This window comes from Eurypyga helias, unplaced genomic scaffold (genome assembly GCF_000690775.1).
Source record: "Eurypyga helias isolate BGI_N326 unplaced genomic scaffold, ASM69077v1 scaffold20128, whole genome shotgun sequence".
NCBI lineage: Eukaryota > Metazoa > Chordata > Aves > Eurypygiformes > Eurypygidae > Eurypyga > Eurypyga helias.
The window spans coordinates 54,264-69,631 of record NW_010267802.1 but is presented as its reverse complement, the minus strand read 5'-3'; the positions used below and the strand labels follow the sequence as shown (position 1 = coordinate 69,631).

The window sequence follows — 15,368 nt, the reverse complement described above, 5'->3', positions numbered from 1 at the left end:
TACAGGTTGAAGGCCAGGTGGAGCAATGCCACCGAGCCGCCCAGCATGGCTGTCCTGCACCAGCCGCGCCCCTTGGAGCGTGGCTTTACCTTGCAAGGGCACGTATATTTGGACTGCGGGTGCAGGAGCCTCATTGTTTCCTCCAGCCTTGTCCGCCAAGGCGAGCAGGGCTGGTGGGTGGGTGTTTTCCAGCACAGCAAAGGCACCAAGGGCTGGAACACCACTGCCGTCTGCATCTTCGGGATGGAGGAGGTGAAGGACCAAGCCTGTGCATCCACGCACTTCATGAACGGGAAGAGCTGTGTAAGTCTGGGCGTCGTTTTGCTAAGCTTTCCTCTTGCACGCCGTTGTTGTCACTGTTGTTGTGTGTCGCTGTGCATGACTCGTGGGGTGTCCCTGACCTGAAGGCACGTGAAGTTTGCGAGGAACTTCAGAGCCGTGCCAGCCTTTGTGCATCCGCGCTGGCTCCATCAGCCCTAATGAGTTCTCCAGCGCTTTCAGTTTCTAAAAAACTGATCCCATACCAGATCCTGGAGTGTCCTTCCTGCCCACATCTCGGGAAAGACATGTCTGAGGGAACACCTGAGGGCGTCCTGGGCCAGGCCTGAGTCTCTGGCTCCTCACTCAATGCACCCTTTTCAGTCAAGGGTTACTTGTACTTCATTCTACTGTACAGCCTAGCTGAAGCATCTCCTACCTTATTCTGTGCATTCACATCTCATGTCATTGCAGCTACATCAGAAATGGAAAAAAAGTCCATCAGACTGATTCCTGTGCACTGGGCTGTGTGCGCTGTTATCCCCATCGCTCACTGGTTATTTATGGTTGCTTGTTCGGTTGTAGGTGTTTCCCAAACCTCCCACGATTGGCCTTGCTGGAGAGGGCTCTCAGCCACCCCCCCAAACCCCTGTGCGCAGCAGACAGCAATAGGCAATGTGTCTTTGTTGTCACAGTGGTTACATTTTCACAGGCAGTGGTATTCCATGGAGATCCCCTGGTCACCTACTTCTCTAACACTCTCTTCAGCTCCTTCCTCCTTCTGAGAGTGAGCTGTGCACATGGAAGGCAGGGTGGGCAAGGCTCTGCTGGCTTTGCTGTGGCCTCGGTAGCTAGTATAGGAATGAACTAAAAATGAGAATCAAGAAGCAAAAAATGTAATTTGGGAGAAGAAGATGGTTTTGAAAGGCCAGTCCGTGCTTTTAAGTCATGCTCAGAAGTCTTTGTCAGAGCTGTGGCAAAAGGAACAACACTGAAAGGTATCAGGGACAGCTGTGGGGGATCAAGCAAGCCATCATAAAGCAAGCTCTGGCCTTTGCAGCTCCCCGACCATCCAGGCACTTTGCAGCTCAACCCCTGAATCCTTGCTGTGTTACGATGGGAGTTTGTGGAAACTGCTTGAAAGAAGTGTGGTAGGTTTACTGTCACTCCTTGGCTTCCCGAATCTGGCCCATAGCAGGGCACAGTGTTGAGATTCTTCCAAATACAAACTACCAGAGGGCACGTGGGATTCAGGCTGCTCATCTCCCTACTGAGTTGCGAGACTACTGCCAGTGTTAGAGGACGTAGTTATGAATGAGAACCCCGTATGTGGGTGAAACAACTGCGATGAAGTAAATAGTGAAATTCTCGCAACAGAGCTGGAGCCAATCCTTACATTTCCAGTGCCAGATTATAGCTTACTGCATGATTTCTGTGCTCTCACAAGACAAACTTGCTGAATAAATTTGCAGTCTCATCTGCATCCCAAAATACGTATTTGCTAGTTGGATTTTTAATTTGTATTCCTCGTTCCTAATTACTCATGGGGCTTCTTTGCGAGGTGCTTTCTGAGCCTGCAATACAAAAAAAACCTAAAAACCAACCCAAAACCAAACCAAATCCTCCCTGGGTAGCAGTTCCTTTACGAACACTTTACAAAGCCCCGTGCTAGAAATTCTAGAAGAGTCTCATGGATTTCATAGAGTAATACAATGCACATAAGGTGAGGCGAGTATTTCTGTCTGAATGGTATTCCTCTCTGTCCCCTGTCCCAGTTGGCTCCCAGTGCCTGAATATGAAAAATCAATGATCCACTTGTTTAAGGATCTGATCAGATCAGTTTCCTGTGACTCCAGAGTTACTTTAATGTCCCAAAAGGCTTATCCCTCCAGGAAATTTAGATTATATTTGGCTACCATGCTGAAGAACCCCAACTTTAAAAATTATTAGAAAGATTGTTTGCTTAACATTGTGTCCCTAACTATGGTGATGTTATTAATAATGATATTTTTGGCACAATAATAAATAGTTTACCACTGACGGGAAAGTGGTATTTTACTATTTTGTGAGGTAGCAGGACATCTGAGTGTTGTGGAGTAGTATGACCTATAATATTATACTGCTAATTATGCTCCCTTTTTAAGCTAATTATATGTGTTTGTGGTGTATAAACACAGAAATAAATGCGTGTAGTTCAGCTTTAATATGGTTTTTTTATACTACAGAAGGTTAGGCTAGGCTATTGCAGAGTAAGTTTGGAGTTGACAGGCCCATATGCTGCTGCTTCTGGGTTGTTTTAGTCCAGATCCTTCTACTGTCTCTCACCAAATCATGGGAGTCCCTGCAAATGTGGAACAAGTCTTCTTGGACTCAGAACTGGCAGGAAGATGGTGTGCAGCATGTCCGTTGGCGCACAGCTTGTAGAAGTGTGTGCAGTAGCTAGCAGCGGCTCTGGCTGGAAAGGTGTTGCTCGTAGCACGGAGCCGTCACACGTGTTTTGTAGTACGACGTGTGGGAATGGCAGCAAGCAACAGTACTTAACGTGTGCTTTAAAGCCCAGTCTTTTAAAGATGGTGTCGATACTGAGGAAAGGAATGTGTTGCAGCATTGTGATTGCCTGGAGCGCAAGGCCTGTATGGTGTTCGTGGCGGGTGGACCGTGCGGAATGTCAGCCCGCCTTTTGCACTGCAGATGTTGTGTGCTACAGGGTGCTGTGGGTCTTGGTCGTCTTTGCTGGGTACACTTCAGTTCTGGAGCTGAGGCATGATGTGCGGTACACAGATCATAGTCACGGGCATGGACTGTCAGTTTATATAGGAGTTGAAAAAAACAGTGTTTTTCACTGCAGGAATACAGTTTAGTGTTAGAGTATAAATTAGGGAGTGGTGGCAGTTTGTTTTCCTTCTGATCCTGTCATTCTTCAGATTTCTGTAATTATTCTGATGACCTTTAGGCAAGACATCCTCTTACCTGTCTGCACTCACACAGCTGTTTGTATTTATGCTGCATAGGCACTGTGCTTCTCAATAGTACACTGCAAGAGGGACTTAGCGCCGAGGCCTTTTGTGGCCCTGAATTCCCTGCTGTGCTATATACTCTGAACTCATTCCTGTAAGGTACTGAGCTTTCTGGCCCTAACCCAGTAAAGCACTTAAGGGCATATTTAACATTAGGCATATAAGTAGTTCCATCATCTTCAGGGGAACTGCCCATGCATTTAAAGTTCAGCATGAACTTGAGTACTTCCCTGGATTGGAACTAAATTGCTCTGTATCCTGTAGGAACTCATTGTAGGTGTGTAATCTCTTTAGCCTTGCATTGCTACTTAGGCCAAGGTTGACATTTGCATTAAGTTTTAATGCTGGATCTTAGTCTGTCATTGAAAATTAGTAATTTTTAAGATCCTCACTTGCCAACTTTATCAGAAAGTAGGTGACTGCTACAAATTCTGTGGGATTGCTGCTTTTGGGAACTAGCTAGTTCTGTTTTCGTTTTGTGCAGTAGTGTGCACAGAGCATTTTCTCCGAGTTGGATGCATTTATTCTGGACATATATAATGGATTCCCAGAGACGTAATCCTAGTTAGCAAGAGGCAAGTGGTGTCTTAGATGAAACTATTCTGAAAACATTTTGCAGTTTTATATTCAGCTTGTTTTCCTCTGATCCACACGTCTCTTAGTTTTGATTATATCGACTTAGATGCACTGTTGAGGTGTATGCGTTAATGGACTTGCTAGCATAACCTGCGTGTACGTAAGAACATCTTCTTCACAACTTACATAGTTAATAAATGTGAATTTGCCAAATCTCGTTCTCTGTTCCTTTTCAGAAACCCGACTGAGCACTAACAGACATTTTTGGTGGATCTCAATTTTGAAATCAAAGCTCCTTAGGCAGTACATAGGAGGAATGCTGGAGTTCGTTCACAAACTTGCTCTAGTAGCTAGTGATCTTTAAAAAGGCCTTTCCTTCTGTTGTTTCATGGGTGAACAGGAGCTGCTAGAATCTCAGATCTCCCAGGATCTTGTGTATCACAGCCAAGGAGATGAGTAGGAGAAGTGCTCAAGACTAGAGAACATCAACAGGAGAGAGCTGTAGGATATTACCTAACTACAATGACCAATCTGGAAATCAGTTTTGCCATTAAAAAAAGTTTCATGGGAAGAAAAGGATTTTACAGTTTTTAAGGGAGAAAATCCAAAGAAGTGTTAGGCATGTACATGTACCGAGAGAGAAGTTGCTGCAGTTTATATTAAGGTGTTTATTTTATGATGTGCAAAGGCTAAGTAGCTGTGATAGCTACTGAATGATAAGCTATCTTGGTTGGATTTCCATCTGCTATTTAGTGCAAGTCTGTTCTTTGAATTTTTGCATTTTTCAGTGGGTGATAAATCTGTGGGTTGGTATATGCCCCTTAATTTATTGAGCATAGTTGGAATCCTAGGACAAACCTTAGCTGGTGTAAGCTCTACTGAAATGGTATTTTGAAGTCAACAGAGTCACATCAGTTTAATCATGGCCATTCATTTGCAGGAATGACATTTGAATTTGTGTGGTAACTCATTCCAAAATGATTCATCATCTTTTATTTAAGGAAAGAATTACAGACTTCTAAATATCATTTGGTATCAGAATTGATCCTGTAATGAATTTTCTAGTAGTAAAGTTGTCTCCTGTATATTACCAGGCTGCTTATATGTCATCTGATGTTTGACAGTTTCTAGAGTTAATGTTTCTGTCCTGTTCTGTCCAGAAACAATGAGTTTCTAGTTCATCCCTGTTTGGTGTGAGAAGTAAGCCATAGGAGACTTGCAACTCACACTGTCAGTAGGAGGAAGAGCTGCTTTTAGTCACTCAGCTTCACCAGGAGCAGGAACTTTAGAGAGCCCGGGGGCTCTTGAACCATAGGTTTTGCTTTCTTGGGATCACAGAGTCATTCAGGTTGGAAGGAACCTCAGAGGAGGTCTCCAGCCTAGTCCCCTGCTCACAGCAGGGTCAGCTCTGAGGTAAAAGTTGCTCTGGCCTTTGTCTTGTTGGATCTTGAAACCCCCGGGGATGGAGACTGGACAACCTGTTCTGCTTAGTTGTCCTCATAGAGGTGTCTTTTAATATTCTGCCTACTAGAAACCTCCCCTCTTTCACTTTGTGTCATTATGTCTTACTGTCCTGCATACACCTCAGTCAAGAGCCTGTCTCTGTTTCTCTAGTCCCTCTGAGGTTGTCTCTTCTGTGGGCTGAACCAGCCCCGTTCCCTTAGCCTCTTCTGTAGGGCAGGTTCTCCAGGCTCTGGCCATCTCAGTGGCCCACTGCTGAGCTTGCTCTGATTTATCAAAATCAGTGCTGTGCTGAGGGTCCCAGAACTGAGGTATCCTGGTGGTATCCTGGACACAACTGAACATGTGCCAAGGAGAATAATCCCTTTCCTTGTTTAGTCTCGATATGTCCTTGTTGATACAGCCCAGGATGCTGTTAACTTTCACTGCTGCTTGGGTACACCCTTTAGCCTACTGCCCTCCAGGAGCCCTGTGTCCTTTTGGGAGCAGAGGTGCTCCCCAACCTATGCCGTCACAGGGAGTTAGTCCATCCTAGGTGCAGGACTTGTTGAATTTTTTTTAGGTTCTTGTTGGCCCATTCTTCCAGCCTATCTAGGTCCCTCTGAATGGCAGCCCTATACTGGAGTGTAACAACTTGTTCTCATGTCATCTTCAAGCTTAACCCGGAAGCTTTCAGCATCTTCCTCCAGGTCTTTGATAAAGATACTGAGCAGAACGTGTCCCAGGGTAGTTCCCCAAGGAACTCCACCTGTAACCAGTGTCTAGGTAGAGTACAAACCATTAGTCAATACCCTTTGAGCCTGATCATCCTTCCAGTTTTTCCACCCATCCAGTAGTCCTCCTGTCTAAACTGTAACGTCTCATCTTGGATACAAGGATGCTGTGGGAAATGGTATCAAGAGCCTTGCTAACGTCAAAGTAGATGACATCCACTCTTCTTCCCTCTTCCACAAATCAAGCAATTTCATCGCAGAAGGTAATCAGGTTGGTCAGGTATGATTTATTCTTGGTGAATCTGCGCTGGCTTTTCCCAATCACTTTCTTCTTCTTGTGCCCAGAATTATCTTCCAAGAGGATTTGCACCATGATTTTCCTACAGAAAAAAATGAGACTGACCAACATGTAGCTCCCCAGGTTATTCTTGTCTTTTTTGAAGACGGGTACGGTATTTGCTTTTATTCAGTTGTTGGAGACTTCCCCTGATCTCCACAGCTTTTGAAATATGAGAGAATGGCCTTGCAATGTCATCAGACAGTCTGTCAGCATCTTCCTACAGATCCCATCTGTCCTCCCTGGAACTTTTATAAGCTGAGATTTCTTAAGAGATCCCTGGCTTAATCCTCTTCCAGTACTTGTAGTTTCTATCCTCCTTGAACTCTGTAGGTACAAAGGACCACAAGACCTTGCCAGTGAAGTCCAGAGCCTTGTCTGCATCCACTGTGGGTCAGTCAACTGACCTGTTCAGCAGCTGGTGCATGTTTTCATTGTTTATTCTTTTATTGTTCCTGTGGTGGTAGAAGCTCTTCTTGTTGCCCATAACATCCTGTGGTGGGTTGACTCTGGCCACACTATCATTCCCCTTCTCAGCTGGGCAGGGGAGTTTCAAAACCATGTGAGCGTGGGCTTTCCTAACACCGTCGCTACCTGTCCAGGCAGTTCCTCCTTAGTCACTTGTTCCTGCTTCTACCTCCTCTACACTGTTTTTCTGCATTGTTGGTCAATCCTGACTTCTCTGCTTAGCTAGGGACCATCTCCTGATATGTCTGCTTGTTTTCCAGAGTTTTGTGCTTGGAGGAGGTGGTCCTGAAAGACCTGCTAGCTATCCTGAGCTCCATTTCCTCTAAACCTGCCTCTCAGGAGATCCCACTAACCAGTTCCCTGAACAAACTGGAGCCTGGTCTTCAATGCTGTACTCTGCGTTCTTTCCACATCACCCTCAGGACCCTGAACTCAGTTATTTCGTAGTTCCTACAGTGAAGGCTGCCACTGAATATCATATCTCCAGTCAGTTCTTCCTTGCTTGTGAGTCGCAAATCCATAAGATCATCGCCTTTCACTGAGCCCATAAGGTTACCAAAGCCTGGGGTGCCATCTCCTGCACTTTGCCCCCTGAGCTCTGCAGTCCTGATCTGCACTAGGCAATGTCTTTGGTCTCCATGTGGGTGTGCAGCAATGGGTAGTGGTCCAAAGAATAAAAAATCAGTGGCAGTGTCTCTGCAGTGTAATGGATCGGGGATCCTAAAAAAAAACCCAACTTGTAACAGCATGGTGGTTTAGCAGTTGTGTGCCTTCATCCTTCACAGGAGGGAATCTCCACCCACGGTCACCCACCGCTTCCTCTTGCTTTCTGCTAATGCTCTGTTCAAGCTCAGTTGGTTTCAGAGCCTTCCTTAATGGAGCTTGTTCTCCCTCATTGGTTCTTAGAACACCTTATCAATTCTGTAAACGCAGATCTGAGGGCAGAGTATGAGTTTTTCTGCTGCTGCAAGAAGTCACAAATTTCTAGCCTCCCCCATCTCAGGAGTCTCCATCAATCGCTTGCTCACGCACAGCTTCTGACTGTCCCTCCTGCCTTGCATCATGAGGCTCAGGATCTCACCTCTGCAGGTGTCTGTGAACACCCTCTCATTTCCTGGTCATCCTCCCTATTTTTCGCAGTGTGCTTGCCTGGGAGGGTTGCGTGCTATGCAATGCGCAAATTAAAAAGCTCATGGAAATAAAATTTTGCAACAGTTCATCTCATTCCTTAGCTCTGATAAATATTGGTGCATGCAGTGAGCTTTTATGTTTTTTACGCTCTGATATCATCAAAATTGATGCAGGATGTTGAAGTATGGTGAAGTTAAGAAGGAAGAACAAAGTTCCAGAAGGTATTTTTCCCTCTAGGAAAAACATCTAGGTAGTATTCCAGCATTGGCTATTGCTGTATGCTGCTCATAAGTCTTGGTCCTTTTGTACAGCTGCATCTGTTCATTCACTGTGATGCTCAGACCCTTCATTTTTACTTTTTGGCCAGCTGCAATATGTTGAGTGCTGTGTGAGCTAAAAATGCTGTCCTTCCCTCTGAGGCATGCAATGTAAAATAATCATGAGGAAATCAAGACAGACAGTAGAAGTGTGAATGTGGTTGCTGCAGCTGGAATCATACAGACATACATCTAAAATAAGATGCAAAATAGAAAATGAGTGTAAATACTTTTCATTACAGTAACCAAACAACATAAGGGGCGTGGACTTAAAAGGGAAATGTAAGTTAATTGAGGGGATCTCTAGGCTTACCTGTGCACGTGAAGATTTTGAGGACTATAGAGTAGAGCAGACAGTGGAAATAAAGAATTTGAAAAAGTATGGTCTTCTAGAGCAGTATTGTCTTTTCCTTTGCTTTTGTTTTGTATGAGCCTGAAAATGTTACAGGATAAACAGATGATCAAGTATAAAGGAAGTTTAGACTCCAAAAGCATTTTCAAGATGGCTTTAGCTGTGAAAGAAAAAGCTTGGGAAGGCCCTACAGTGCTGTAACCCCATTAGTCACAGTGGGAGAGGTAAAAGGGCTTGTTAAAAAAATAAATGCACATGGAAAAGGGATGACAGAAGGGTGAAAGCAGCAGCTGCACCCTGGAGGGAATGGGCAAGCTGGAGAAGTAGGTTGCAAAGGAGAGGAGGCAATTTTTGTTGTGACTGCCCGCTATCTGAATTCCCTCTCTTCTTATCTGTATTAGCTCAATGTCGCATTGACCCTCCCTCTAGCAAGCAGAGTGAGGGGAGGAGGCTTCCACACTTGTCACTATTGGTTCTTCAGTCAGATGAGGAGGATGCACTGATACGACACTAGTTATTTTATTAGTATGTGGGTCAAAATAAAATCTGGCAGCAAAGATTTTCAGAGTGGGTGAGTCCTCCCCTCTTTGGTCATCTTTCTGTACAGAGTCTGTAAGGAAATTAGATCTGGGGTGGTTTGTTTTCCTTGCGCTACTATACAGTGCTCTGCAAAAAAAAATTCTTAATTCTGGTGGAAGTGAAAGCCTGGAAGCTTCACCTCCTCACTCCTTAGCTCACTGTGTGCACCAGTGCTGGAGATTTGCTACCTTCTGATCTAATAAAAAAGTGGGTTAAATTTTTCAGCCTTAAAATGCTTGCAATCACTTCATCAACCACCCCTCCTATCTAAAAGAGACCTCCATGGTGCTGAAGTCTCATGCCTAAGTGGGTTTTACTGAAGTTCTGTGCCAGTACATGACGGTTCCTGTGTCTTTTTTGTGCTGCATGAAAAAAAATTTTTAAATATGAAAGTTAATCAAGGATTCTTTACTCCAAGTGGCTGTTCTTGCAAGCTAATTAAAATAATTCAAATGACTGAAAAAGATTTTAACTGATTTAGGATTGCAGTTTAGGAAAAAAAAAACCCTATTTCTATGTGGAAAGACTTTCTGGGGTTAAGCCAGCATCCTAGCATGCAAGAGAGTTGAATTCAGCTGTAGCTGTGTTATCAATTGGCTTAACAACTTCAAGAAATGCCTTCACCTTTCTGCAAAATGTCAGGTTTAATGGTCCATTCTCACACCTTGTCTTGTGCGTTAGTGACATAGGTTTTTGCACACAGAGTGTGTTTCTGTAGGTTTAGGAATCCATCCTTGAGGCTGAGATTCTGAGCTTTGTAAGCTGACCTGCTGGGCTTGTTCCCAAGGACCTGGTCCTACCCGAGCTCTTCCCTCACCTCTCCATGCTTGCCGCTCCTTTGTGCCAGCACTGGTGCCCATGCAGCCACGTGTTCGTGTGATGGGGAGGATGACTCAAATGAAAATTTAGGTAGGTAGGTAGATGGATTTGCAGACCATTTTCTGGGCACATAATTTCCTTAGCTAAGCTTACTGGAAAGCATTGTACTAACAGAGGGGAAGGGGAGGTAGAGCTTGGCTGTGGTTGGACCTGTTTGGAGGGCAGGTGGGATCACCCCTTTTGCAGTATCTGCTGTGGAGATTGACTTAAAGCAATTACATGACTGCAAAACTGAGGTACTGCTTGCTGGGAGATACCTGGGTTTGTAGGGAGTTTGGGACAGACACCATCTCTCACCTGGTGAGTAACCTTATTCTCACACCTTAGGGCTTGCTTTCAGCACTCAATCATTAGGGTTATTTGGTTTCTTTTTTTCTTCCACAAGATACAGTGGTTTCTTGCATGATGTTTTCTTTCATGGGTTGCTTACACGTGTTTGTCACTTAACTTCCTCCAGCTTGGACAGAGAGTTGTAGGTCACGTGTTGATTTTAAAATTCACACAGATACATTTATGTTTTCCTTGACATTAACTTTATACAGCTTTATCTCATTTCTACGTTTATCTAATATACAGGTCTCAACTTCCTTTAGTTGTGGGAAACCAGAAAGGGGAGGATGAAGCTCTGCATTTTCTCACACGCACACACACGCAAATAATTCTGTGTGTTTGAAGTGCCTCCTTTCACTTTCTCTGAGTGCATCTGTAGCCTTCATGGTAGGTGCAGTCAGGTGATGGCAAAGCATGGCTTCACTGAGAAGAACCAGCAGTTCAGAATAAGCCCCAGCACATTACGTCCCAAAAAAGAGAAATTCTGTTGTGAAGTAACTTGCTGCTGGTTGGCCAGTCTGTGTACCACTGGGGTCAGTGATTTAGCTGCGGCAGATGGAATCTCTATCACAGACACCACCAGTTACCATAGAATCATAGAATCACTAGGTGATTTTACATACATACCATGTATGAAAAAGAATGAGTTTCATGTTTCATGTGCCGTTTCCAATGATCTGTTCCTCTGAAAGTGTGTCAGAATTAAAACGTTACCCGAAGTATTGTCTGAAGTTGAGTTCTGTGGGAATCTTTCCAGGGATTCTTCTTTTTCTTAATGTTTTGCAGTATAGGTGAATGATTTTGTAATAGCTTTCTCTTATATCTGATTTTCAGGAGGAACAATCAATCAAGAAATTACCTACCTTGATTCACTCTGGATTAGTGGCTGTTTATGGCACAGTTGTTTTGAATCAGATAGTTCTCTTTTTGGGAACAGATGATGGACAGTTACTGAAGGTAAGATGAGAGTGGCAGTTCTTCCCTTCTCCATCAGCTGTTGCCGTGTTCAAGTGGGTAAAGGCTTCCTGGTTTAGGCACTGTGTTATAGAGAGATATAATCCCCTGAATCTCTGTTCCTTTTTCATTTGTTTGTGAAGAAACTACTGTATTTTTACTTGGAGAGCAAGATTACTTTCAAAAGCAATTATGTACCCTGCTTAAAATTAATGGAAACATTTCATTAAACTGCTAATGCCCACAGTATCAGTTTATGGACTGTGGAGTTCTTAGTCATTCTGTCTTTTGTTTCCTTCCTTGCTTTGATTTTCCAGTAGAAATATTAAATACTGTTAGATTTTGGGAGCATGTTTACTTGTTTGTTAGCCTACCTGTGTGATGCCAATAGTTGTCCATTGAAGGGGAAAGTCAAGTTTCATTTTGCCTTAGCTTCTGAATAGTTGACCTACTCTAGCTTAAATCGGTTGCCTGGAAGTGAAAGTCATCTTATCTCATTATGAGTCTTTTCAACCATACAGTCAAATGTCTTTTAGTCTTTATTTTTTTCTGGGTTTTGCAAGAATGTGCATTTCCTGCCTACACTGCAAAGGATGACTCTCATTTTTTGTTTTTATTAAGCAGGCAGTTGGAGGGGAATACAGTAGAGAGCTTGCAGAGCTTTTACCCATTTGATTTCACTCTGCTTTTGGTAATGAAACATGAAATTGAAGTCTTCATGTCTCCTTAGCATAGTGGAGACCATGAACATCTCTCCCTTGTTTAGTCATGTTTAAAACCTTATATGAATGTTGGTGTGTTTATTAACATGCAAAATAAAGTTTCTGTGGTCTCTGGTTCTCTTGAATTCTGTGCAAAAGGTGGTGGAAAACTGTAGAGTTGAACAAGGTAGGAAAAAGAAATACCACCTCAGAGGTATACTTACAGAAGCCACAAAGAAACTTCTGTCCTGAAGGCAGTTGTCAGTAACTGGTTTCCTTTTTACATTATGGGTGTTTGGATGTCAATTTATTGTTTTCTGAAGGGTAGTACTTTCTATTGCACTCAGACGAGTACTTAACACATTATGACTTCGGGATACAGGCGTCTCTTCCACATTCCGTTTCTGTGTCAATCAGGAACATACTTGGTGAGAGGGATGTTTCATGCACTAAACCAGTGCCCATTCAGTGCAAATGTGTCTGGAATAGATTTTGTTGAAATTCAGTCCTGGTGGTCTTTTCTTTCATCTTTCTCCAATGTGAGAGCCAGTGCAATAGATGAATTGAATCAAGACACAGTAAATCACCTCAGAAGCTCTGATGTAGCTGAACTTAGGCTTTTGTTTAAAATGCTGACAGACCAATAGAAGGCCTTGTGAATAATTTTATTTCATATGTTTTAGGCTATTCTTAATGAGAATATGGAATCTAATTGCCCAGAGGTTTTATACGAAATTGAGGAAGAAACCTCCATTTTCCCCAAACTTCGACTTGATCCAGTAGATAATAACTACATCTATCTGTCCTCTGCCAATAAGGTAAGCACAACGTTAAATAAAATAATAAATTCACGTAAACTACTGCTTTAAGGATTTCTGCCACTTTATAGGTGAAGCATCAGTTTGGGTCAGAGTTAGACCTTAAATATCCAAAAACTGCAGTTACCAAATTTACATCTAATATCTGGTTATGTTGTCTCAGTTTGGGCTGCACTTCTGCAGAGCTCAGAAGGGCTTCCCCTGTCATGGTGCTGCCCACTGTTGCTATGATCCAGCAACACCCTTAATTCCATGCTACCTTTATGTCAATCTGTGAAGAGAGGCTTTGTTTCTCTTTTTCCTGGAGGCACCATGGAGAATCAAGCTTGGAGGTAGCAAACAGAACTTGCAGGCTCTTTGGAGTCAGAGTTCCTCTGAATTAGCAGTCCAGGTATTGGTAGGCCAGGGTTCGCTGGGCAGTTACCAAGTTTCTCATGTGGATAAATCTCTTCTTTGAGAGATGGGTTTGAAGTCTTAGTTCTGCTGAAGTCAGTGATAAAATTCTCATTGTCTTCACTTACACATAGACTTTAAAAAAACAAAACAAAAGCACACTCAGAAGTGATTAATGTGTGTGCATAATGAGGCCAAGGAGTTCAGCAGTCAGTGGGAGCTACTGCATGTGAGCAAATGCATCAGAGCTGCATCTCAAGCAGCGAACAGCACCCAGGAGCTGGTGGAGTTGTTGCAGCACATACTGCAGCAGGGCTGCTGAGCATCAACTCAGCAAATTCCTTTGTCTCACCAGCAGTGGGGAAGATGGCAGTGAAAACATAAGGGCTGGCTGTCCGTCTTAGCTGGACAGGATTTCACCCAGCGCTCGATTACCTTCATTTGCAATAAAATCACTTTTCCAGCCGTGAACATAACATTTTAGCCTGCCGTCTGAGAGAGTGGGTAAGTCGTCAAGAGAACTCCTGACTGATATAAACCATCTATCACAAATATAGAAGCAATCAAAATTTCAGTCAAAAGTATGTAGATATTCAAAGTAAAGATTTTAAATTTTTTTGGCTTTGGTAAAAGAGCAAGTTGATGTAGAGGAACAGCTTTTAGGAATTAATGCTTCTCTCTGATCATGTCTTGGAGCTTAAATAAGGCTTTTACCCTGTCTTCTTTAACTTGTTCGTAGTCTGTGATGTTGGCTGGTTCCTAAACTGATTATCTCACACACCTTCAGAAAACAGAATTTTACAAGATATGTCGGGGAAAAAAATAAATATATAGTTCTGGAGAAAGCCATGTATCCTTGATCTGTTCACAGAATATAGGAACTTGAACTTTTAATTCTTGCAAATTTGTAAAAAAAATGGTTGGAAGTAGAAATATTTTTTTTCTGATATTATTAATTAACATTGTTATTAATAGCATTATTTGTATTTGTGTTCCGTATTTGTAATCAGCTTTCTCTTTCTTTTTCCTTTCCTTTTTCTGAAAATGGCTGGCTAGGATATTCGAACTGAATGTACAAGTATAGCTACATACAATATAGCCACACTTATCTACATTTACTTATGGAAATGGCATTTTCCTGCATGCTGAGTAGTTGCATGCGTTTGTTCTAGTGTGCACATGCAGTTACCTGACATGGTGATGCAAACACAGATGCATTTTGTTTTGCGCATGCGTTTTTGGATGCTCCTTCATCAATCATTTTAAAAACCTCAGTTCTGATGAGAGGAAAATGATGTTCTGCTAAGCAGAACATTATTTGTAAAATGTACCTCCTTTCTATTGTTATCTGTAATTCACTATGCTAATTAGCCTTTCCTGCATTACTCTGTCCATGCTAGCCTTGTCATTGTCAGAGAAGTTTCATCATCTGATGGCAAAATACAGAGTGTGTGAAGTAGGCTGCATATTTCTATCCGAAGGTCTTCTGGCAGAGGGGAGTCCATAAGGAAACTTTCCTGAAGGGATCGTGCTTGGTTGCTGTCAGATTTTTAATGGTAACCCTCAATTTCCCTGTTTATGGAGGCTACTCTAATTCGGTCTGTTGTTGCATTCTTTGGTTTTAGGTGAGAAGAATACCAGTTGCAAACTGTGGTAGATATGTTTCCAAGCAAGAATGCTTATCTGCAAAGGATCCTTACTGTGGGTGGTGTTCTTTGAATCAAAGGTATTTTTTGGTATTTCAGACTTTCATATAAAAGCAATGCATTCTTAGTCAGTGTACATTTTGACTGGCTTGGGGCTATTCAGAATCAAGATTATATCTACTGAATTTTTATGTAATCAGTCATAGCCATAAATGTGAGACACTTCCTTGTCATGTGAAAGTGTGAAGGCAAGTTGTGCACCTTTTAAAGTCCATGTTAACCCTCAGATTTTTGAGATCTACCTGTAAAATATATGTTGGGCTAAAAAGAAGAAATTATTTTGGGTTTAGAGCAGATGTTTTTGCTTTCCATATTGATTGAGAGATAAAATTGTATACTTGTACTTGAAGCACCTTATTAGCTAGAAGAATCTTGCAT

General features: G+C 42.7%; 1 protein-coding gene across 1 annotated transcript in view; it reads left to right on the top strand.

The window, feature by feature from the left end:
* The first annotated feature begins 243 nt into the window (after positions 1-243).
* The window catches only part of PLXNC1 (plexin C1), a 68,692-nt gene continuing 53,567 nt past the window's right edge, over positions 244-15,368 (top strand). The window contains exons 1-4 of the mRNA XM_010157566.1: positions 244-303; positions 11,253-11,375; positions 12,757-12,891; positions 14,910-15,010. Of these exons, the coding sequence (XP_010155868.1) occupies positions 244-303; positions 11,253-11,375; positions 12,757-12,891; positions 14,910-15,010 (419 nt within the window). The remainder of the gene's footprint in view (positions 304-11,252; positions 11,376-12,756; positions 12,892-14,909; positions 15,011-15,368) is intronic.